Source organism: Ranitomeya variabilis, chromosome 6 (assembly GCF_051348905.1).
Source record: "Ranitomeya variabilis isolate aRanVar5 chromosome 6, aRanVar5.hap1, whole genome shotgun sequence".
Taxonomy (NCBI): Eukaryota; Metazoa; Chordata; class Amphibia; order Anura; family Dendrobatidae; genus Ranitomeya; species Ranitomeya variabilis.
Window position 1 is genome coordinate 5,349,194 of NC_135237.1, and position 24,126 is coordinate 5,373,319.

At 47.4% G+C, this 24,126-nt stretch overlaps 1 protein-coding gene across 1 annotated transcript in view; it reads right to left on the reverse strand.

Moving 5' to 3' along the window:
* Window positions 1-1,969: 1,969 nt before the first annotated feature.
* LOC143782169 (SCO-spondin-like) overlaps window positions 1,970-24,126 on the reverse strand; it is a 557,899-nt gene continuing 535,742 nt past the window's right edge. Inside the window, exons 108-116 of the mRNA XM_077269323.1 lie at window positions 18,299-18,450; window positions 17,911-17,957; window positions 17,670-17,834; window positions 13,380-13,591; window positions 11,671-11,766; window positions 9,591-9,651; window positions 3,687-3,814; window positions 2,349-2,499; window positions 1,970-2,106 (exon numbers count right to left, since the gene is read on the reverse strand). Coding sequence (XP_077125438.1) covers window positions 2,084-2,106; window positions 2,349-2,499; window positions 3,687-3,814; window positions 9,591-9,651; window positions 11,671-11,766; window positions 13,380-13,591; window positions 17,670-17,834; window positions 17,911-17,957; window positions 18,299-18,450 — 1,035 coding nt within the window. The 3' untranslated portion in view covers window positions 1,970-2,083. The remainder of the gene's footprint in view (window positions 2,107-2,348; window positions 2,500-3,686; window positions 3,815-9,590; window positions 9,652-11,670; window positions 11,767-13,379; window positions 13,592-17,669; window positions 17,835-17,910; window positions 17,958-18,298; window positions 18,451-24,126) is intronic.

Sequence of the window (24,126 nt, forward strand, 5' to 3'; positions counted from 1 at the left end):
AATAGGAAAGGCCACCTGCCTATTATTTATATCATTTTGTAAGGTAAAATCCTCTCTATATTCTAGAACAGTTCTGCTTCTCATGTACGGTCCTTACTAACACCTTTTATCCTTTATAGATACTCTTTATACTACGAGGATACTATTTTTGCTATACTACTATTCACCTTGCTAAGGTAAACGTCACTTCGGTCTCTTCTCGAACTCTCCGTCCTCGGAACTATATGAAATCACTTCCAAACCACGCAGATTGACACCCTCACCTCTAGGATGGGGATCTTTCTTACCTGAGACAGGATCAAACACCTGTGTTATGCTATGTCTTATATGTATATTTGTATATATTGTTTTTTTTCTTTTTTCTTTCTCGGGTTGTTGTGTGCTATTATTATGTATGTAAAATATGTATATATTTGATGTATGGTTACTTACACTGGTTCTATTCTTTCCAGCGACCATTTTGATAAAGACTCGGGAGGAGTCGAAACGTTGTCAGTTTGACTTCGGGTCGCACTTCGCATTGTTGAATGATATGTCTATAGCACCTCAATAAATTTTCAAGTTTTCACAAGTGACATACTTAGAGTGTGCGGTGTATTATATTTAGTCTCAGTCCAGAGACAAGACAGCTGAACATAAACTCAGAAGTGGATCATGACAATTTCTTTTAGTGTTTCTTAACGCCAGAAAGTTGTCATTTGAAATTACTTTAGTTTTTTCTACAACTGAATGAACATCCTCCAAGGCCGATGATTCCAGAATTTTTGCCAGGGGTTGTATATCTAGATTTTGAGCCTTGGATTATCTGCATTTATCCGGTGCTAACAGCCATCTTGTCTTGTTTCCATCTTCCTGGATTTGGCTCCATCTTAGGGGACGATTTCGATAATTCGCCTTATTAGCCTTCTGTACATTCTGCGCCGCATGACACAAAGATGTGTTTCATGTGTTTTTATTTCACCTATAGATATTATCTAGAGTTCATTGATTTTTATTCAGCATATCTATTAATAGTCATATTTTAAAGAGAGCAGAATATTTTCTGTGAATCTTCTAAGTGTTGTACTCTGATCTGTGGGATTTTCCAATCTACATATAGTTGTCAAATTCGAATGACCCGACTGGTCCTCATATCATAAAATGGTAGAGTTGATGGACTTCCGGGGTCATTGCGTCCAACCCCCTGCTCAATATATCCATGCTGTTTGATTTTAGAATTGAGGTTATCCCTTCCGGACGGTAATTTCTCACTTTTCGGATATTGGCCTCACACTTTATAGGTGTCAGTCCGGAGAACCTTGTGATAATTTTCGTCCTCACTGACCCAACGATCCCACCGAGTTTTCTGTCCGACTTCTCAGAGGGGCTGATGTGCACAGTATATGGCTTGAGTTCGGTGAGGGTTGTATCCCCCATCCAGTGAGCGGCTCTTGGTTCTGTAATGTTGTGGATCCATTCTCCCACATTTCGGCAGGGTCATTACTTGATGGGATTATTCACCATCTTGACACATTGGGATCCAGCAGGACACGTTGTCCCCTTCTCATCATTTGAATGCTTTCCTCTGTTCTGATTATTCAGTCTTTGTTCACAAATGTTGGAACTTTTTATTGTTTTTTTCGACAATATTGACAATCATCGCACAATCGGGATTTGTATTACTGGCCGAGCCGTCATTGGACTGAGCCATCACCAGACAGGGCCATCACCTGGCCAAGCAGTCACCAGACGGGGTCCTGATAATGTTTCGTTTTTGTGCAACCATTCAATCAATCATGTCATGGGGTCTTCTCATCATTTGTGGAGTGGATAATTCTCAGAAAACTAACTTTGTCACCGAGGATAGAAGATTGGTCCACATGAGGAAAGAGAAGGAAAAGAACTGAGAAGAGACGCTCCGCACCTGGGAGGTAATGGGGGAGACAACATACATAAAAATGAAGAAAAGATGCAAAATGTGTTGCAAAAAAGGTTTATTAAAATTATATACATTCAGCGTGGCTACAGCACAAGGGAGGAAGAGCCAGACAACTGAGCATCAGCGGCGGAGGGATCAGCGGCAGAGGGATCACTAGCGGAGGGTTCAGCGCTTGGAGAAGTCTCCACCTGTGAAGACAGTGAGAATCAGTGCATGGCCCATATACCAGTGATTATTAGTGATTGCACAAGACGCAAAACCTAAGAGATGCCTACACAAAATGAAATTCAATCCAACTCAAAAAAACTGCAGATCATCACTTCGGGTAATGAAAGTAAAGGAGGATACCAGATAATAATGGCTGCTACCGGACAGTAGTGAGATCTGTGACTGATGTTCGGCAGGGGAAGTCCTCTTTATTGCTACGCACCCTGACAGCCAGTGCACTCGCAGCTGTGAATCATAGGGAGAACTACTGGCTCCTCCTCGCCATCCTCACAGCGGAGGTTCAGGATCTTCACCGGGCTCTCGGGGTCCAGTCTGTAGCTGCAGCAGTCACACATGGTCTGAAGATACGGTTCCTGCAGAGACAACGAGGCTGGGTGGTAACATAATGTATGCCAAACCCTCTAACACCACCTGCAATCCCTGACCTTCCCGCTATTGTCCGGTCTGTAATCCCTGGCTTATCTTCCATTTTCCTGCCTGCAATCCCAGACATCCTTCCATTATCCTGTGTGTAATCACTGACCTTCCCTCTGTCATCACGCCTGTAATACAAAATCTTCTCCCCTTCATCAAACCTGTACTCACTGTCTTTCCCTCCGTCATTCCACCTGTAATCACTGACCTTCCATCCAATGCCCTGCCTGTAATCACTGACTTTCCCTCCGTTGTCCTTTCTATATTTCCTGACCTTCCCTCCATTGTCCTGCTTCTAATCCACGACCTTCCCTTCGTCGTCCCGCCTGTAATCCCCAACCTTCCCAGTCATTCCACCTGTAAACCCTGACCTTCCCATCTGTTGTCCTCCCTGTTGTCCCTAACCTTCCCTCCGACATCCCACTTGTAGTCCCCGACCTTCCCTCCATCGTCCCGCCTGTATTTCCTAACCTTCTTTCTGTCATCCTGCCTGTGGTCCCCGACCTTCCCTCCATCGTCCCGCCTGTAATTCCAGACTTTCCTCTGTCATCCCGCATGTAATCATCAACCTTCTCTCCATTGTCCTGCCTGTAACTCCGACCTTCCCTCTGTCATCCCACCTCTGATCCCCTACCTTCCCTCTGTCATTCAACCTGTAATCACAGATGTTCCTTCTATCATTCCACTTGTAACCCTGACCTTCCTTCAGTTATTCCGCCTGTATCTCCCAACCTTCCTGCCATTATCACACTTGTAATCACTGACTTTCCCTCCTACGTCCCACCTGTATTCTCCAATCTTCCCGCCATCATCCTGCCTGGAATCCCCGTTCTTTCCTTTGTTATCCCGCCTGTAACCCCTTGTCCTTCATTAGTCATTAACAATATTCTTCACTAAATTGTTCCACCTGTAATCACCAACATTCCCTCCGTTGTCCCATCTGTAAGCCTCAACCTTCCCTCTATTGTCCCGCCTGTAGTCACTGAAGTTCCCTCTGTCACCCCTACTGCAATCCCCAACCTTCCCTCCATCCTCCCACTTGTAATTCCCGACCATCCCTCAGTTGTCCTGCCTGTAATCCCTGCTATTATCGGTTGACCTTTTAACCCCATCTATGACCTTTTACCTCTGCTAGGACATTGGTCCAGGATGAGCACTGACCACGACAGAAGTGGACCTCCACATTCTCCAGGTAGCAGCCGCCTTTGGTGATGTTCCTGACCTCAGTGTGGAGTTTGCAGACTGGGGAGCCATCTGTAGAGAGATGACCACAACTCTATATATCATAATGGTTGAACATGAGCCCAGAAGCCACCGAACACATCAGGTTCTCATTGGCAAATCTATCAAAAGTCATTGCTCCCGCATGTCTATTTCATAGCGGAATACAAGAGCCAGGCGACACCAGACCGGCCCCATCCCACGTGACCAAGCAGGCGCCACTAGATAGGTCCCATACTAAGTGACCAGACAGCAGTCAATAAACTGACCCTGTCCCACGTCACCAGGTAGGAACCGATAGGAAGGCTCTGCCCCACCAGACTAGCCAGGAGCTACCAGACTAGCCCCGCCCCAAGTGACCAGCCAGGAGCCAATAGGCTGGCCCTGCCCCATGAGACCATCTATGAGGCACTAGAGTAGCCCTGTCCCACGTGACCAGCCAGGAGCCAATAGGCTGGCCCTGCCCCACGTGACCAGCCAGGAGCCACTAGAGTAGCCCTGTCCCACGTGACTAGCCAGGAGCCAATAGGCTGGCCCTGCCCCACGTGACCAGCCAGGAGCCACTAGAGTAGCCCTGTCCCACGTGACTAGCCAGGAGCCAATAGGCTGGCCCTGCCCCACGTGACTAGGAGCCACTAGACTGGTCCCGTCTCACATGATTAGCCAGGAGTCACTAGACTAGCATGAAAAAATGAATAAGGCTTAAAAAACCATAGCCAGCTCACCGATCATTGCAGGTGCACGGAGCTTCATCTCGGATCCAGACGAAGGAATATCACAGCAAAAGGAAAGGAAGCGCTCCAGCTCCATAAAATATTAATTCTTTATTGATTCGTTTAAAATCTTCTTAACATTGTAAATCCTTGCCTATATACAAATGCCTAGGTGCCGAGCACATGCGACGCGTTTCGATCGCTCCCGATCTTAATCAATGCATGGTCTTTCAGGAGATGCGGTAATTCTTATATCGTGCTAATGGACCAATGCTATGAATGATTTAGGTCACATGACTATTATCGCAGGTCCTGCAGGTAAGAAAACCCCGCTATTAATATACAAGTGGCATCTAAATGTATTTAAAATAACTGAAAATGACATAGAATATAATATATATATACAACCTAAAAAAACATACAATTAATACAATTGAGGGCTAGCAGTAATGGTACATAATTTCATTTGTTCTATTAAGGCCACCGGGGTATCTCGTTTGTAAATTGTGCACCCAGAAGGCTTCCCTGGTGAGACGTCGTCTTCTGACGTCTCCCCCCGCTGTGGTGAACTGACCTTTTCTATGCCCTGAATTGTCATCATGGATACATCTCCCGTATGACATGTGAGATTGTGGCATTATTATTAGTTAAATCTCTTAAGCGTTCTGCTATTCTTGTTTTTAACTTTCTTGTGGTGCACCCTATATAGGACACACTGCAAATAGTACAATCGATTTTATAAACCACATTATTTGTGTGACAATTAATAAATTCTTTGATGTGATATGTTTTGGTTTTTTCTTTATTCTGAAAAATATTTTTTGTTAGTGCATTGCGACAAGTACTGCAGGCGGTGACCCCACATTTAAAAAAGCCCCTGCATTCAAGCCAAGTTCTGGAGACTGACTGGGATGGAAAGAAGCTGTGAGACAGAGAGCTGCCAATAGTTGGCGCTCTTCTTGCCACCACATTAAGCCCATCTTTCAAGATTTCCGAAAGCATGTCGTCTTCTTGTAAAATAGGTAACCTGTTTTGTATTATCTTTTTGATTTCTACTAAATTGGAAGCAGACATATGGCTTTTTTCTTCTCCCCTTTTTTTCTTTTATTTTCCAGATCTGACATTAAAAGACTATCCCTTGATTTATTACCAACTATTTTCCGTGCTCTCTCCAGAGTCCAATTAGGATATTCTCTTTCTTTTAGCCTGGCTTTTAAACAGTTAAATTCATTAACCCTAGTTTCTTCCTCACTACAATTTCTTTTGAGTCTTGTATACTCTCCCACTGGGATAGATTTTGTAGTGTGTCTTGGGTGACTGCTTTTTGCATGCAAAACGGTGTTCCCACTTAGGGGTTTAACATGCGTTTTACTCTTAATTAATGACTTTATTCTCAGACCCCATGAGGACCAGATCCAAAAATGATATTTCATTACGATCCCATTTATGGGTGAATTTAATCCTGTAATCATTGGCATTAATGTATTCAATGAAATCTGGCACGGCAGACACATCACCCCCCAGATAATTAGGGTATCGTCTATGTATCTGCCGTACCAGACCAAAGACTCACAAAATGGATTTTCAGTGCAATAGATATATTTATACTCCCAGTAAGCCATCGTTAAATTAGCCAATGAGGGGGAATATTTACCCCCATCGGAACACCTGTTTTTTGTTCGTATATTACATTCTCAAAGGAAAAAATATTATGTTTGAGAAGAAAAAAAGTGACCTGTAAAACAAAATTTATGAGATCTTGTGTGCATGAACTATGATTTTCCAGATGGAACTGTAATGCTTCCATGGCTAAGGTATGCGGTATACAGGTGTAAAGTGACACCACATCGCAACATAGACATGAATAACCACTCCGCCATATTTTCTTTGGGAAAGTTTTTAAAACCTCCCTTGAGTCTTTTATGTATCCTGGCAATTTAGTCACGAGTGGTTGTAAGATGGAATCTACCCATTCGCATAAATGTTAATTCATGGAACCAATACCTGACACAATGGGTCTCATTGCCGGTAAACCCACCCGCTTATGCACTTTTGGTAGTCCGTATAATATGGGCATTTTGGGATAAGGCACATACAGATATTCCGCCTGCTTTTTATTAAGGACTCCCAAACTTGATCCTTCATTAATCATGATATAAATTTCTTTATTATACTCCTTAGAGGGATTTCCCTTCAATTTTCCATATGTCTTGTTATCCATCAATAGTTCTGACATTTTATCTCTATAATCCTTTTTATTCATGATCACTATCATGCCCCCCTTATCACTTTTTTTTAAAAATGATATCTTTCATATCCTTTAACTCTCTGAGGGCTTTTCTCTGCTTTTGTGTCAAATTATTGTGATTTCTCTTATTACTTGTTCTTATTTTTTTGTCCTTTAAGGTTTTTAGATCTTTTTCCATCATCTCTTGACATGTATCCATACATTCCACCCTAGATTGTATAGGGTAGAAGTAAGGATTTTTAGTACTGAAAGACACCGACTGATTATCCCGCAAACCACCTGCCGCACCTTGTGCCGACAGATCCTGTAGACAAAGGAGCGCTAATTGCTCCTTGAAATCCATGTTAATGAATTCATTATTTTCCTGTCTCCCAAAGCCCAAAATTAGTTCTTCTTCACTGTTTGCAAAACGTTTCTTTATAGTGAGATTCCGAATAAACTTGTTCACATCCAAAATGGTCATAAACAAATTGAATTCTGTGTCCGGTACAAAGTTCAGTCCCAAGGACAATACATCCAGTTGATCATTTGTTAACTCCTGCGATGATAAATTGACCACATTACATTTGGTTATTTCTTCTGTTTGCCCTTGTATCTGGTTGACATTCTTGGGAGATTTTTTATGTTTTCTCCCGCCCCGTCTTTTCCGTTTTTTGGAGGTCTGTACCCCTTTCTCCTATTTTCCCACGTATTGCTCTCCACAGATACATCTGACGTGCTGGCATTCGCATCTGAAGACTCCGCATCCGATGAAAAAAATCCAACCGGCGGTTTATTGATCGGTTATTTATGGGCTGAGCCGGTTTTTAGAATGGATCTCGGGGATTTGTGCACTTTATCCCACTGGCCCCATTCATAAACTTTATCTGAGGCATAGTCTTTAAGCTCCCTCTCGAATTTACGCTTCTTTCGATCCATAATTTCAGTTTCTAATGAACCAACATTATCCTTCATTATTTTCATTGTTGATTCAAACTGAAGTGAATTTTTATGTTGGTCAATAGAGCTCATAATTTCCTCAATATTTTTTTGAATTTCATTGAGTTTTGTTTCCTCATATTTTATCGATAATTTCATCAAATTAAATGAGCAATTCGTTAGTATCTGGTTCCACTCTTTCTTGAAATCTTCAGAATATGTTGTAGTGGAAATTTTCTTTATTCTCAGACCTCGTGGAATCATGTCTTTAGCCAGATAATTCTGTAGTGTGGTGTTATTCCACCAAATCTTCATTTCTTGCTTAGACAGTTTTTCTAATTCCAACATGTGCATAGAGAGGTCTGAGTTTTCAGGTGCAATACTACTAGAGTCACCAAAGACTTGCGCAGCTTTCGCCGATCTGTCATTTGTATCCATGATGACTTCAAAAGCTCAGAACACCTATAGCATTTGTAAGTTAATTAACGGCAGGATATTTCTAGATCAGGAGATCACGGCAAACATCCCAATGTATAAACAAACATGAAAAAACGAATAAGGCTTAAAAAACCACAGCTTCTTTCCATCCCAGTCAGTCTCCAGAACTTGGCTTGAATGCAGGGGCTTTTTTAAATGTGGGGTCACCGCCTGCAGTACTTGTCGCAATGCACTAACAAAAAATATTTTTCAGAATAAAGAAAAAACAAAAACATATCACATCAAAGAATTTATTGTCACACAAATAATGTGGTTTATAAAATCGATTGTACTATTTGCAGTGTGTCCTATATAGGGTGCACCACAAGAAAGTTAAAAACAAGAATAGCAGAACGCTTAAGAGATTTAACTAATAATAATGCCACAATCTCACATGTCATACGGGAGATGTATCCATGATGACTATTCAGGGCATAGAAAAGGTCAGTTCACCACAGCGGGGGGAGACGTCAGAAGACGACTTCTCACCAGGGAAGCCTTCTGGGTGCACAATTTACAAACGAGATACCCCGGTGGCCTTAATAGAACAAATGAAATTATGTACCATTACTGCTAGCCCTCAACTGTATTAATTGTATGTTTTTTTACGTTGTATATATATATTATATTCTATGTCATTTTCAGTTATTTTAAATACATTTAGATGCCACTTGTATATTAATAGCGGGGTTTTCTTACCTGCAGGACCTGCGATAATAGTCATGTGACCTAAATCATTCATAGCATTGGTCCATTAGCACGATATAAGAATTACCGCATCTCCTGAAAGACCATGCATTGATTAAGATCGGGAGCGATCGAAACGCGTCGCATGTGCTCGGCACCTAGGCATTTGTATATAGGCAAGGATTTACAATGTTAAGATTTTAAACGAATCAATAAAGAATTAATATTTTATGGAGCTGGAGCGCTTCCTTTCCTTTTGCTGTCACTAGACTAGCCCTGCCCACGTGACCAGCCAGGAGCCACTAGAGTAACCCTGTCCCACGTGACTAGCCAGGAGCCAATAGGCTGGCCCTGCCCCACGTGACTAGGCAGGAGCCACTAGAGTAGCCCTGCCCCACGTGACCAGCCAGGAGCCATTAGACTGGTCCCATCCCACATAACTAGCCAGGAGCCACCAGACTATCCCTGCCCCACGTGACTAGGAGCCACTAGACTAGCCTGCCCCACGTGACCAGCCAAGAGCCATTAGACTGGTCCCATCCCACATAACTAGCCAGGAGCCACCAGACTATCCCTGCCCCACGTGACCAGCCAAAAGCCATTAGACTGGTCCCGTCCCACATGACTAGCCAGGAGCCATTAGAATGGCTCTGCTCACTAAAACAAACCCTGAGCTCCACTGCTGTGACTATTCAATGATGATATTCTCTCCGAGCACAAGATCCCAAGACACCCCCTAAGTACACAGTACAACGTACGATCCTACCTTCTATCAGTCTGCGGCACACGGGGCAGCATCCTCCGGGCTCCAGCACCTTCACCTCCGCCTATCACATAGAAACTGGTCATTACAGCATAAACCTTTATATCCCGGTGTCGGTGTGATTTAATAAGCATCATTACCCCAGTGTGATGTAATAATCCTCGTTACCGTGGTGTCGGTGTGATGTAATAATCCTCATTACCGTAGAGTCGGTGTGATGTAATAATCCTCGTTACTGTGGAGTCGGTGTGATGTAATAATCCTCGTTACTGTGGAGTCGGTGTAATGTAATAATCCTCGTTACCATGGTGTCGGTGTGATGTAATAATTCTCGTTACCGTGGTGTCGGTGTGATGTAATAATCCTCATTACCGTAGAGTCGGTGTGATGTAATAATCCTCGTTACTGTGGAGTCGGTGTAATGTAATAATCCTCGTTACCATGGTGTCGGTGTGATGTAATAATTCTCGTTACTGTGGTGTTGGTGTGATGTAATAATCCTCGTTACCGTGGAGTCGGTGTGATGTAATAATTCTTGTTACCGTGGAGTCGGTGTGATGTAATAATCCTTCTTACCATGGTGTCGGTGTGATGTACTAATCCTCGTTACCGTGGTGTTGGTGTGATGTAATAATCCTCGTTACCGTGGTGTCGGTGTGATGTACTAATCCTCGTTAACGTGGTGTCGGTGTAATGTAATAATCCTCGTTACTGTGGAGTCGGTGTAATGTAATAATCCTCGTTACCATGGTGTCGGTGTGATGTAATAATTCTCGTTACTGTGGTGTTGGTGTGATGTAATAATCCTCGTTACCGTGGAGTCGGTGTGATGTAATAATTCTTGTTACCGTGGAGTCGGTGTGATGTAATAATCCTTCTTACCATGGTGTCGGTGTGATGTACTAATCCTCGTTACCGTGGTGTTGGTGTGATGTAATAATCCTCGTTACCGTGGTGTCGGTGTGATGTACTAATCCTCGTTAACGTGGTGTCGGTGTAATGTAATAATCCTCGTTACCGTGGTGTCGGTGTAATGTAATAATCCTCGTTACCGTGGTGTCGGTGTGATGTAATAATCCTCGTTACCATGGTGTCGGTGTGATGTAATAATCCTCGTTACTGTGGAGTCGGTGTGATGTAATAATCCTCGTTACCGTGGTGTCAGTGTAATGTAATATTCCTCGCTACCGTGGTGTCGGTGTGATGTAATAATCCTCGTTACCGTGGTGTCGGTGTGATGTAATAATCCTCGTTACCGTGGTGTCGGTGTGATGTAATAATCCTCGTTACCGTGGTGTCAGTGTGATGTAATAATCCTCGTTACCGTGGTGTCGGTGTGATGTAATAATCCTCGTTACTGTGGAGTCGGTGTGATGTAATAATTCTCGTTACCGTGGTGTCGGTGTGATGTAATAATCCTCGTTACCGTGGTGTCGGTGTGATGTAATAATCCTCGTTACCGTGGTGTCAGTGTGATGTAATAATCCTCGTTACCGTGGTGTCGGTGTGATGTAATAATCCTCGTTACTGTGGAGTCGGTGTGATGTAATAATCCTCGTTACCGTGGTGTCGGTGTGATGTAATAATCCTCGTTACCGTGGTGTCGGTGTGATGTAATAATCCTCGTTACCGTGGTGTCGGTGTGATGTAATAATCCTCGTTACCATGGTGTCGGTGTGATGTAATAATCCTCGTTACCGTGGTGTCGGTGTGATGTAATAATCCTCGTTACCGTGGAGTCGGTGTGATGTAATAATCCTCGTTACCGTGGTGTCGGTGTGATGTAATAATCCTCGTTACCGTGGTGTCGGTGTGATGTAATAATCCTCATTACTGTGGTGTCGGTGTGATGTAATAATCCTCATTACTGTGGTGTCGGTGTGATGTAATAATCCTCGTTACCGTGGTGTCGGTGTGATGTAATAATCCTCGTTACCGTGGTGTCGGTGTGATGTAATAATCCTCGTTACCGTGGTGTCGGTGTGATGTAATAATCCTCGTTACCGTGGTGTCGGTGTGATGTAATAATTCTCGTTACCGTGGTGTCTGTCGGTGTGATGTAATCGCAGTCCGGGGTCCTCACCTCGGCACACTGGAGCGGTGGACACTTTGTGGCACAGACTCCGATCCCGTTCACACAGCGACACATGTGGCAGCCATCCTGCCAGTCCTCTCCGGGCTGCACAGAGTACAACACAGTCTATGAGTGAACTGCAGGGTGATTATCGGGGTGTCGGGGGGCTGCAGGGTGATTATCGGGGTGTGGGGGCTGCAAGGTGATTATCGGGGTGTGGGGGCTGCAGGGTGATTATCGGGGTGTGGGGGCTGCAGGGAGATTATCGGGGTGTCGGGGGGCTGCAGGGTGATTATCGGGGTGTCGGGGCTGCGGGGAGATTATCGGGGTGTCGGGGCTGCGGGGTGATTATCAGGGTGTGGGGGCTGCGGGGTGATTATCGGGGTGTGGGGGCTGCAGGGTGATTATCGGGGTGTTGGGGTTGCAGGGTGATTATCGGGGTGTGGAAGCTGCAGGGCAGGGTGATTATCGGGGTGTGGGGGCTGCAGGGTGATTATTGGGGTGTGGGGGCTGCGGGGTGATTATCGGGGTGTGGGGGCTGCAGGGTGATTATCGGGTTGTCGGGGCTGCGGGGTGATCGGGGTGTGGGGGCTGCAGGGTGATTATCGGGGTGTGGGGGCTGCAGGGTGATTATCGGGGTGTGGGGGCTGCAGGGTGATTATCGGGGTGCTGGGTCGATTATCGGGGTGTGGGGGCTGCAGGGTGATTATCGGGGTGTGGGGGCTGCAGGGTGATTATCGGGGTGTGGGGGCTGCAGGGTGATTATCGGGGTGTTGGGGCTGCGGGGTGATTATCGGGGTGTGGGGGCTGCAGGCTGATTATCGGGGTGTCGAGGCTGCAGGGTGATTATCGGGGTGTGGGGGCTGCAGGGTGATTATCGGGGTGTGGGGGCTGCAGGGTGATTATCGGGGTGTGGAAGCTGCAGGGTGATTATCGGGGTGTGGAAGCTGCAGGGCAGGGTGATTATCGGGGTGTGGGGGCTGCGGGGTGATTATCGGGGTTGGGGGCTGCAGGGTGATTATCGGGGTGTGGGGGCTGCAGGGTGATTATCGGGGTGTGGGGGCTGCAGGGTGATTATCGGGGTGTCGGGGCTGCGGGGTGATTATCGGGGTGTGCGGGCTGCAGGGTGATTATCGGGGTGTGGGGGCTGCAGGGTGATTATCGGGGTGTGGGGGCTGCAGGGTGATTATTGGGGTGTGGGGGCTGCAGGGAGATTATCGGGGTGTGGGGGCTGCAGGGTGATTATTGGGGTGTCGGGGCTGCGGGGTGATTATCGGGGTGTGGGGGCTGCAGGGTGATTATCGGGGTGTGGGGGCTGCAGGGAGATTATCGGGGTGTGGGGGCTGCAGGGTGATTATTGGGGTGTCGGGGCTGCGGGGTGATTATCGGGGTGTGGGGGCTGCAGGGTGATTATCGGGGTGTGGGGGCTGCAGGGTGATTATCGGGGTGTGGGGGCTGCAGGGTGATTATCGGGGTGTGGGGGCTGCAGGGAGATTATCGGGGTGTGGGGGCTGCGGGGTGATTATCGGGGTGTCGGGGCTGCAGGGTGATTATCGGGGTGTCGGGGCTGCAGGGTGATTATCGGGGTTGGGGGCCGCAGGGTGATTATCGGGGTGTGGGGGCTGCAGGGTGATTATCGGGGTGTGGGGGCTGCGGGGTGATTATCGGGGTCCCTCCAGTCCCAGTAGGACCCTGTAGTGATGATGGGTGTTACTCACCAGATAGTCCTTTCCTTCGTGCTGACACTCGCAGTGCTCGGCAGTCACACATGTGCCTCGGCTGCTGCGGTACCTCCCTGCCTCACACACACAGCTGCCTGGGGCCCCCACACTGCAGTTCCTGCTCTGCTCTTCATAAACCTCCTGACAGGTCGGCTCACAGGAGTCCTCACCGGGGACCGACCGCCTCCACCGCTCCCCAACAGGGCAACCTGGACAGAGGACGGCACAAACACGGGCTGAGGACGTCGCTGGAATGTTTCAGGTATGTACCCGGGGCAGTGTATGTACCCGGGGCCATGTAGGTACCCGGGGCCATGTGTGTACCCGGGGCCGTGTAGGTACCCGGCCCCGGGGCAGTGTAGGTACCTCGGGCCGTGTATGTACCCGGGGCAGTGTATGTACCCGGGGCAGTGTATGTACCCGGGGCCGTGTATGTACCCGGGGCCGTGTATGTACCCGGGGCAGTGTATGTACCCGGGGCCATGTATGTACCCGGGGCCGTGTATGTGCAGCGCCCCAGAGTCCTGGTCGTTGCAGTACTGTGGCTCCGCCGCTAAGGGGGGCTATGGTACGTCTGATGGCACTGAAGGAGTTCACCTGACCAGGTATCACAGACACCAATACACTTCACAGTCTGGCCTCCAGGGGGAGCTAAGGGTGCTATTTATTAGGCCACTCCTCACAAGCTGGTAAAACTGAAAGCCCCGATTCTGCCAAATACCCTGCTGTGTGAAGCCCATGCAGAGCGCACAGTATGCCGCTGGGTGAACCCAGGATCCAACCTCATGGGGTTCCCCGGGGTGAAGACACAGGAAGGGGAGATGGTGCAGGCCCTGAGCTGGGAGGAATACCAGACCCAGCTGGAACAGCAGTGGGAGGAAAAGGAAGAGGCGTACCAGGCCGGGCTGGAGGCCCACCATCAAAAAGACCTGGCGGTCAAGGACCGGGCCCGCAAGGACCCCGCCGCTCACCAGGCCCCGCGCAGGCAGGGCACCATCACCACTTTCAAGCTCCGCGGAGGCTGGGGCTTCATTAAAGAGCCGGGTCTGTATGCGGAGGTGTTTGTCAACCGAAGGGACGTGGAGTCGCATCTCAGAGAGGGCGACCCAGACCGGGATCTCTACCCGGGGGACGAAGTCTCGTACACTAGGCACTTTGGGGAAAAGGGGTGGTTTGCCCTGAATGTCCGCAAGGGGCAGAACCCTGTGATACCCCCGATCAAGGTGCCAGTGAAGCTGACCCCTGTAGCAAAGGTGCCCCCTTGTGGTCAGCCCATAGTCATTACCAGGACCACCGAGGTCACCTCAACGTGCACTATGGTCAAGACCACGACATGCAGCATTGTCACCTCAACCACCCTTGTGGCCAAGGAGGCACCTCTTCAGGTGGGTGGTGCTCGTGCTGCTCCAGAACTGAAGACAGTGGGTACGCAGACCCCCAGATGGGACAACACTTCCCCTTACGCAGTACCAGGCGGTGCGCAATACCCTAGAGGGTTGCCTCCGCCGGTGCTGCCTCCTGAGTGGTTCAAGTAACTATCCTGCACAGCCACAATCAGAGTAAGCAAAAATGCTTTATTGAATGTACATAGTTAATTGTTTTCACTGTTTTGCTGCTAAAACCCGTCCAGGGTTAACTCTTAAAGGGATCCCTTTGTTGACCCGGGATCCCTATTGCCTTTTGTTTGTTTTCTACGTTTTGCTTCAGTTATCAAGAGACTGCCGAATCATGGACGGTGAATGATTCAAAAACTGATCTTGTAAATAGTTTGCACCTTCTTAAAGGTGCTCTCTACTGGTTTTATAAACGGAAGGACTCTTTGCGAAGACACTGGTCGCAGAACCAGCATTGGAGTCCTTACTGCAAACGGACTTGCAGCTTGAGAAGTTGCACTACCTCATAGAGACTTGGTCCCCTCTTAAAGGGGATGTTCACATATTGCACTTATGAACAGTGTTGCCTTAAGATGGTTGAATGGCAATAATGTCTTGAAAAGAAAGTACTGATGATGCTGATATGTGAAAGTTAAATGTAACTAACTAGTTGATTGTAAGAAATGTTTAATAATGTTAATAGAAGAACGAGGACAGGAAGTGAACCCGTAGGGGTTAGTGGTGAGTCCTCTTAGGAGCCATATAGGGATGGCTCAGTGATCTTGAACTGAAAGAAAAATGATATGTTCTATACTGTGTATAGTAGTGGAAGGACAGTAGGCTCGGGCGGAAAGGGGCGGTCCTGTACAGAAAGGAGAGGCAGTAGGTCTGGAGCAGTTAGGACAGGCGGTCTTGCAGACGTAAAGTAGGAGAATGCATAAAAGTTGATTAGCCTTATAATGTGATTATAAGAAGGTCTTTAGTTGATTTAGTGAGTACGTTCTTAAAGGTAATGTTAAACTATTGTTCAGAATTTGCACTCAGTAGAATACCCGGTTGGGTAAGAAAAGTATTTATAGTATGTTATTTAAAGTATTTAACCATGTTTGTAACGTTCAAGTGTCCTCACCTCCCATAAAGGGAAGCTCTGTTTAAAAGTTTACTTGTACTTGCATTTTCAAAATTGTATGTCTTTTTGCTGACATGTATTGTTGTTTTCTTCCCAGTCCAGGAGTACTGGATTTAACGGGGGAGAGTGCAGCGCCCCAGAGTCCTGGTCGTTGCAGTACTGTGGCTCCGCCGCTAAGGGGGGCTATGGTATGTCTGATGGCACTGAAGGAGTTCATCTGACCAGGTATCACAGACACCAATACATTTCACAGTCTGGCGTCCAGGGGGAGCTAAGGGTTCTATTTATTAGGCCACTCCTCACAAGCTGGTAAAACTGGGGGTTAGGCAGGAAGTTAGAAGAGAAAGCTGACTGGGTTGGAACCAGGCAACACCTTGTGGCAGAGGGTGTTGTAGGGGAAGATTCGGAGGGGTCCCTGTCAGGGGTGGGATCCTGACAGAGGCCTAGCAACCAAAGAGAACGTTACGGGACCGCGCCTGCACGATATAGCGGCGGTACCCCAAGAAAGGATAAGAAGCGAGATTTATTGTGCTGAGTGAGAAACGAGATCAACGCACAAGGAGAATACCAGTAGGAGTCATGTTGTAAGACGAGGCAACATCCTATTGAGGCGCATAACTGGTGGCCGGAACGCCGAGGAAGCATAGAGCTCCAAGCCAAACTTCGAACCTACGGCAGGACAGTCAGTTACAGGCGGGCTGTCTCACCCAGACCCAGGAAGACACAGGGGGCAACAACAGGAGTGGGGCGACGCAAGAGTCCCGGAAGAGCTCCGAGCCTCCCCGTCATACGGGTGCGTCCTAACCGTAAGATCAGGGGGACGTAGAGGGAGAACATCAGATCGAGTTGTGAGGGAACACGAGAAACAGACACAACAGTTGTGGGGTACTATCCCGTAAGCACAGCAGGGGAGGACCACAACACAAGCGCAGGAAGGTAGGCACAGATTTCCACCTGCAAAGGGAACTCTGGAGGTGCCATCGGACCGGCCGGACTTGCGCAGGACTCAGAAGCCTTCAGTAAAGAGGTAAAGAGACTGCAACCTGGTGTCCTCGTTATTGACTGCGACCGGCACTACACCGCACCATAACATCAGCATCATCCACATCTATTATTGTACGCCCCTCAGCAGGGTCACGGACCGGGTCTAGCCACCGTGACAACCCCAGAGCAGAGACTCAGAGGCCCGGTACCGGGTACCCCTCGGCCCTGCGACAGTGGGGGCGCTACATATGTACCCGGGGCAGTGTATGTACCCGGGGCAGTGTATGTACCCAGGGCCGTGTATGTACCCTGGGCCGTGTATGTACCTGGGGCCGTGTATGTACCCGGAGCAGTGTATGTACCCAGGGCAGTGTATGTACCCGGGGCCGTGTATGTACCCGGGGCCATGTATGTACCCAGGGCAGTGTATGTACCTGGGGCCGTGCATGTACCCTGGGCCGTGTATGTACCCGGGGCCGTGTATGTACCCGGAGCAGTGTATGTACCCGGGGCCGTGTATGTACCCTGGGCCGTGTATGTACCCGAGGCCGTGTATGTACCCGGGGCAGTGCATGTACCTGGGGCCGTGTATGTACCCGGGGCAGTGTATGTACCCGGGGCAGTGTATGTACCCGGGGCCGTGTATGTACCCGGGGCCGTGTATGTACCCGGGGCCGTGTATGTACCCGGGGCCCTGTATGTCCCCAGGGTGATGGATCGGGTATGTCCCGGCAGCGGTGGAGCGGGGGGGCGGTGTACCAGAAAAAGCTGGTGCAGTGTTAGGTGGACCCCCCTACTTACTGCAGTCGGGGGTCTCACATTCCCTGCGGCGGGTCGGGGGCCCAGCGCATTCTTCTCCGTCGTACAGCCGCTGTCGGATCTGGTGCCGCTGTGAGGTTTGGACTCCACTTCCACAAGTTACAGAACATGAAGACCAGGACGACCACTGTGACCACTGACAGTCCACTGTAAGACAGACGAATGTCAGTCACCACCAGAGACAGAGCAGCGCACAGAACCGCTGCAGCGCAGAACATCTCACCTGCACAGTCCTGAGCGGAGCACACAAAGCTTCCCGTATGGCAGGAGCTGCAGGAGAGAGCAACATGTGTATAGTAGAGATATTACTCCCTGCACCTGCCCTTCCTCCTCGCTGCTCAGCTTCCTCCTGCCCGGCCTCCCAGTCCTTCCCTGTTCTGCCTCACCTCCTCCTCCACCCTGCTCTGCCCCTTTTCCACAGCCCCACCCTCCTCCCTTCCTGCCCCACCTCCTCACTTCCTGCCCCGCCTCATCCCTTCCTGCCTCGCCTCTTCACTTCTAGCCCCGCCTCCTCCCTTCCTGCCTCGCCTCCTCCCTTCCTGCCCCGCCCCCTCCCTGCCCCGCCTCCTCCCTTCCTGCCCCGCCTCCTCCCTTCCTGCCCCGCCTCTCACCAGTTATTACACTGGTACTGTAGAGTTGTTCCCGCTGGGTATTCTCTTCTTCTTTCTTCCATAGTGAGATTCTCCATCCAGAGGAACCTGGGCCCTGATTGGAGGACACAGGGGCACTGCTCCGGGGCCACACAGCGGTCACCCTGCACAACCTGGTGACAATCAGGAGGATAATGACTGCTCCCGCCAGCATTACTTGTATCTGGGCCACCCAGGTAAACACATGCACATATACACGCAGAATAACCCCTTAACGACAGCCGATTCGCCTTTTAATGGTGGCAGTTAAGGATACTTATTCCTCAGTGCCACTTTTTAATGGAGCTGAGAAATAAGGTTACAGCGCCCCCCCAGCATGGGAAAATCTCCAGGGTCTCGGCTAGCTAAGACCCCAACGTTAATCACGGACTAATGGCGACCACAAAAAAAGAGTCAGTTTTCCTATTTATTTCTCTTTCCTGATATGACCTAGCACATCAAGGGAGAGAGAAATGGGGTCCCATGAGCCCCTAGGTACTTGCGATGTCCCCCGGTCCTTCCGGCTGTGTCCCCCGGCCCTCGGCATCTTCTTCCAGGAAAAAAATGGCGGGCGCATGAGCAGTGAGCTGCCGGCTGGCACCCGGCAACAATAGATTTCTCCTGCTGGTTCATTTTGATCACTGTGATAGACCCTACCACAGTGATCAAAGTAAAAAAAAACAGTAAATAAAAACCCCTTTACACCCCAGTAATAAAATAATAAAAAGGTATTTTTTTCCATTAGGGTTGGGGCTAGGGTTATGGTTGGGGTTACAGCTAGGGTTAGGGGTGTGGTTAGGAGTGTAGTTAGGGTTGGGGTTGTGTTGGGGTTAGGGGTGTGGTGTTGGTGTTAGGGTTGTGTTGGGGTTAGGGTTGTGTTGGGGTTAGGGTTGTGTTGGGGTTAGGGTTGTGTTGGGGTTAGGGGTGTGTTGGGGTTAGGGGTGTGTTGGGGTTAGGGTTGTGTTGGGGTTAGGGTTGTGTTGGGGTTAGGGTTGTGGTGGGGTTAGGATTGTGGTGTTGGGGATAGGGTTGCATTGGGTTTGGAGTTAAAATTGGGGGATCCACTGTTTAGGTACATCAGGGGGTCTCCATACGCGACATGGCGCCACCATCGATTCCAGCCAATTTTGCGTTCAAAAAGCCAAACGGTGCTCCCTCCCTTCTGAGCTATGCCATGCGCCCACACAGTGGCTTTCCCCATATACAGGGTATCGGTGTACTCAGGAGAAATTTCACAACAAATTCTGTGGTCCATTTTCTCCTGATACCCTTGTGAAAATACAAGTTTGGTTCCAAAGTAAATTTTTTGTGAAAAAAGTAAAATGTTCATGTTTTCCTTCCACATTGCTTTAGTTCTCGTGAAGCACCTGAAGGGTTAATAAACTCCTTGAATGTGGTTTTGAGCACCTTGAGGGGTGCAGTTTTTAGAATGGTGTCACTTTTTGGTATTTTCTATCATATAGACCCCTCAAAGTGACTTCACATGTGATGTGGTCCCTAAAAAAAAAATGGTGTAAAAATGAGAAACTTTTAACCCTTATAACTTACTAACGAGAAAAAAAATGTTGTTCCAAAATTGTGCTGATGTAAAGTAGACATGTGGGAAATGTTACTTATTAAGTATTTTGTGTGACATATCTCTGTGATTTAAGGGCAAGAAAATTCAAAGATGGAAAATTGCGAAATTTTCAAAATTTTCGCCAAATTTCGTTTTTTTTTCTCACAAATAAACGCAGGTAATATCAAAGAAATGTTACCACTATCATGAAGTACAATATGTCACGAGAAAACAATGTCAGAATCATCAGGATCCGTTGAAGCTCCAGAGTTATAACCTCATAAAGGGACAGTGGTCAGAATTGTACAAATTGGCTCTGTCACTAAGGGGTTAAAATGTACACTTGCTAATATGTAATACATGAGTGTATACACAGGACACAGATATACACAGTACACTCTCACAGACAAGTATACATATTACACACATATACAGTACATATACAATATACACATATACACAGAGCACACCAATACAGTGGGTGCGGAAAGTATTCAGACCCCTTTACATTTTTCACTCTTTGTTTCATTGCAGCCATTTGGTAAATTCAAAGTTCATTTTTTCCTCATTAATGTACACTCTGCACCCCATCTTGACTAAAAAAAACAGAAATGTAGAAATTTTTGCAAATTTAATAAAAAAGAAAAATTGAAATATCACATGGTCATAAGTCTTCAGACCCTTTGCTCAGACACTCATATGTAAGTCACCTGCTGTCCATTTCCTTGTGATCCTCCTTGAGATGGTTCTACTCCTTCATTGGAGTCCAGCTGTGTGTAATTACACTGATAGGACTTGATTTGGAAAGGCGCACACGTGTCTATATAAGACCTCACAGCTCACAGTGCATGTCAGACCAAATGAGAATCATGGGGTCAAAGGAACTGGCCAAGGAGCTCAGAGACAGAATTGTGGCAAGGCACAGATCTGGCCAAGGTTACAACATAATTTCTGCAGCACTCAAGGTTCCTAAGACCACAGTGGCCTCCATAATCCTTACACGGAAGAAGTTTGGGACCACCAGAAGTCTTCCTAGATCTGGCCGTCCAACCAAACTGAGCAATTGTGTGAAAAGAGCCTTGGAGAGAGAGGTAAAGAAGAACCCCAAGATCACTGTGGCTGAGCTCCAGAGATGCAGTAGGGAGATGGGAGACAGTTCCACAAAGTCAACTATCACTACAGCCTCCACCAGTCCGGCCTTTATGGCAGAGTTGCCCGACGGAAGCCTCTCCTCAGTGCAAGACATATGAAAGTCGCATAGAGTTTGCTAAAAAACACATGAAGGACTCCCAGACTAGGCGAAATAAGATTCTCTGGTCTGATGAGACGAAGATAGACCTTTTTGGTGATAATTCTAAGCGGTATGTGTGGAGAAAACCAGGCACTGCTCATCACCTGCCCAATACAATCCCAACAGTGAAGCATGGTGGTGGCAGCATCATGCTATGGGGGTGTTTTTCAGCTGCAGGGACAGGATGACTGGTTGTCATTGAAGGACACATGAATGCAGTCAATGTTATGATCTGGTGGCCTAAGAGCAGCATGAGACGTACTCTGGAGAAGGTGGTACCTGTACTGGCCGCAGACCCTGAACTTAACACCGCAACTAGAAGTAGCCGTGGAATGTACCTAGCGCTCCCTAGACATCTCGACACAGCCGGAGGACTAATTACCCCTAGAGATAGAAAAGGGAAAACTATCTTGCCTCAGACAAAAATCCCCAAAGGATAGACAGCCCCCCACAAATATTGACTGTGAGAGGGGAGGGAAAAAACATACACAGACTGAAATGAGAATTTAGCAAAGGAGGCCACTTCTAGCTAAATAGAAAGGATAGGACAGAGTACTATGCGGTCAGTATTAAAACACTAGAAAATATCCACCACAGAAAATACAAAATCTCCACAGCTAACTAAAGATATGGAGGGTATATCTGCATCTCCAGAGATACCAGCTTGGCTAAACAAATCCTTACACAGACCAAGCTGGACAAGACTAAAACATGGAAAAGAACTGAACAATAAGGCCACAGCATGTGGACAGCAAAAATCAAGGCCAGAACTTATCTTTGTTGAAATGAACTGCAAAGCAGAAGAGACCAGGCAGGGATGTGAATCCTCCAGGAACAATGGACAACTGGCACTGACTAAAGGGTGAAGCAAGACTAAATAGCCCAGTCAGAATTGCAAAAAGAGGACACACCTGATGAATGCTGCGATCCAGAGACAGCAGCGCTACCACTTATAACCACCGGAGGGAGCCCAAGAGCAGAATTCACAACAAGCCAATTACAGAGATATCCTGGATGAAAACCTCTTCCAGAGTGCTCTGGAACTCAGAGTGGCTTCAGAACAACTCTGTGACCATTCTTGACCGGCCCAGCCAGAGCCCTGACCTAAACCCAATGGAGCATCTCTGGAGACACCTGAAAATGGCGTCCACCAACGTTCACCATCCAACCTGATGGACCTGGAGAGGATCTGCAAGTTAGAATGGCCGAGGATCCCCAAATCCAGGGGTGAAAAACTTGTTGCATCATTCCCAAGAAGACTCATGGCTGTACTAGATCAAAAGAGGCTTCTACTCAGTACTGAGCGAAGGGGCTGAAGACTTATGGCCATGGGATATTTCAGTTTTATTTTTTAATACATTTGCAAAGATTTTTACATTTCTGTTTTTTCAGTCAAGATAGGGTGCAGATTGTACATTAATGAGAAAAAATGAAATTTTTGGAATTTACCAAATGGCTGCAATGAAACAGAGTGAAAAATGTAAAGGGGTCTGAATACTTTCCATACCCACTGTACAGTGGCATGTAAAAGTTTGGGCCCCCTGACCAGAATTACTGTAATTGTGAACATTAAGCAAGTTGAAGATGAAATGATCTCTAAAAGGCCTAAAGTTACAGATGACACATTTCCTTTGTATTATAAGCAAAAAAAAATTGTCATTTTTTTACATTTTAAAAATTACAAAAAGGAAAAGGGGCTGATGCAAAAGTTTGGGCCCACTTGGAGCTTTGTGAGCTCAGACAACTTTGACGAAAGTTTTAGACCTTAATTATTTTATGGCTTGTTCACCATCATCGCTAGGAAAGGCCATGCGATGCAAATTTCCCATTTTTATAAAAACTCAGTTTCCTCTAACCTCGTGCCAAAAATACTGCAGCCATGGGTTCTTCTAAGCAGCTACCTAGCAGTCTGAAATTTAAAATGGTGGAGGCCCACAAAGAAGGAGAAGGCTATAAGAAGAGAGTAAAGCATTTTCAAGTAGCCCTTTCCTCAGTTCGAAAATGTAATAAAAAATGACAGTTGCCATTACCAGGAACAGTAGAGGTCAAGAAAATGTTTGGAAGACCAAGGAACAGTTCAGTGCGAGCTGCTTGTAGGATTGCTAGAGAGGCAAATCAGAACCCCCGCTTGACTGAAAAAGACCTTCAGAAAGATTTAGCAGACCCTGGAGTTGTGGTACTGTAGTGTTGGCATCCCTGCACACTTCCCCCCACTCCCCAGACAGGGATGCCAACTTACTCACCGCTGAGGTCCCTGTCCCGTACATCCTCCTCCTCCTGCTTCTTCCCGACTCTGTAATTTTGCACCATCTTGGGTATTAGCTGGGACTGTTCTATGTGTTATTGTCTGTTCGTGGTTTAGTAAAGTATTGTCACACTGTTTTACCCTCACCCTGTGTTGTCTGTGTAGCATTACACCCACAGAGAAAAAAGAGCAGGCAATTGGTGGGATGAGCCCTGGTCCATGCGGTGTCAGGCTAGCGGACTAGAGCACCCACTGACCCCTGTGTCTCCACAATGGTCAATGGGCGCCCTGGTCCCCTAGCTGAAACAGCATTGACCAGGGATCATCCCACTGAACACCCGCTCTCCTTTCTCCGTGGGCATAATGCTACACAGACAACACTGGGTGAGGGTAAAACAGTGTGACAATACTTTATTGAACCACAAAATAGGCAGATAACACTTAGAACAGTCCCATTAAAATACCTAAGATGGTGCACAGTGCAGAGTCTCAGCCTTCCGCTGACCCGACAGAATAAGAGCAGCTGTTACTTCAGAGCTTCCAGGGCCAACTACTCCACCTGTGACATTCACAGAGAGAAAGTAACGCCAAGCTTAGGAAGATGGCAGTCCATTCAGGTACAAGGCCAGTTGTCCGGAGGGTCATGACCTGGCTTCTCTGAACATCTCTATGGAGCCAGGCGACCGTAGGGTCCCATTCCTGGCTTTCACAAATGT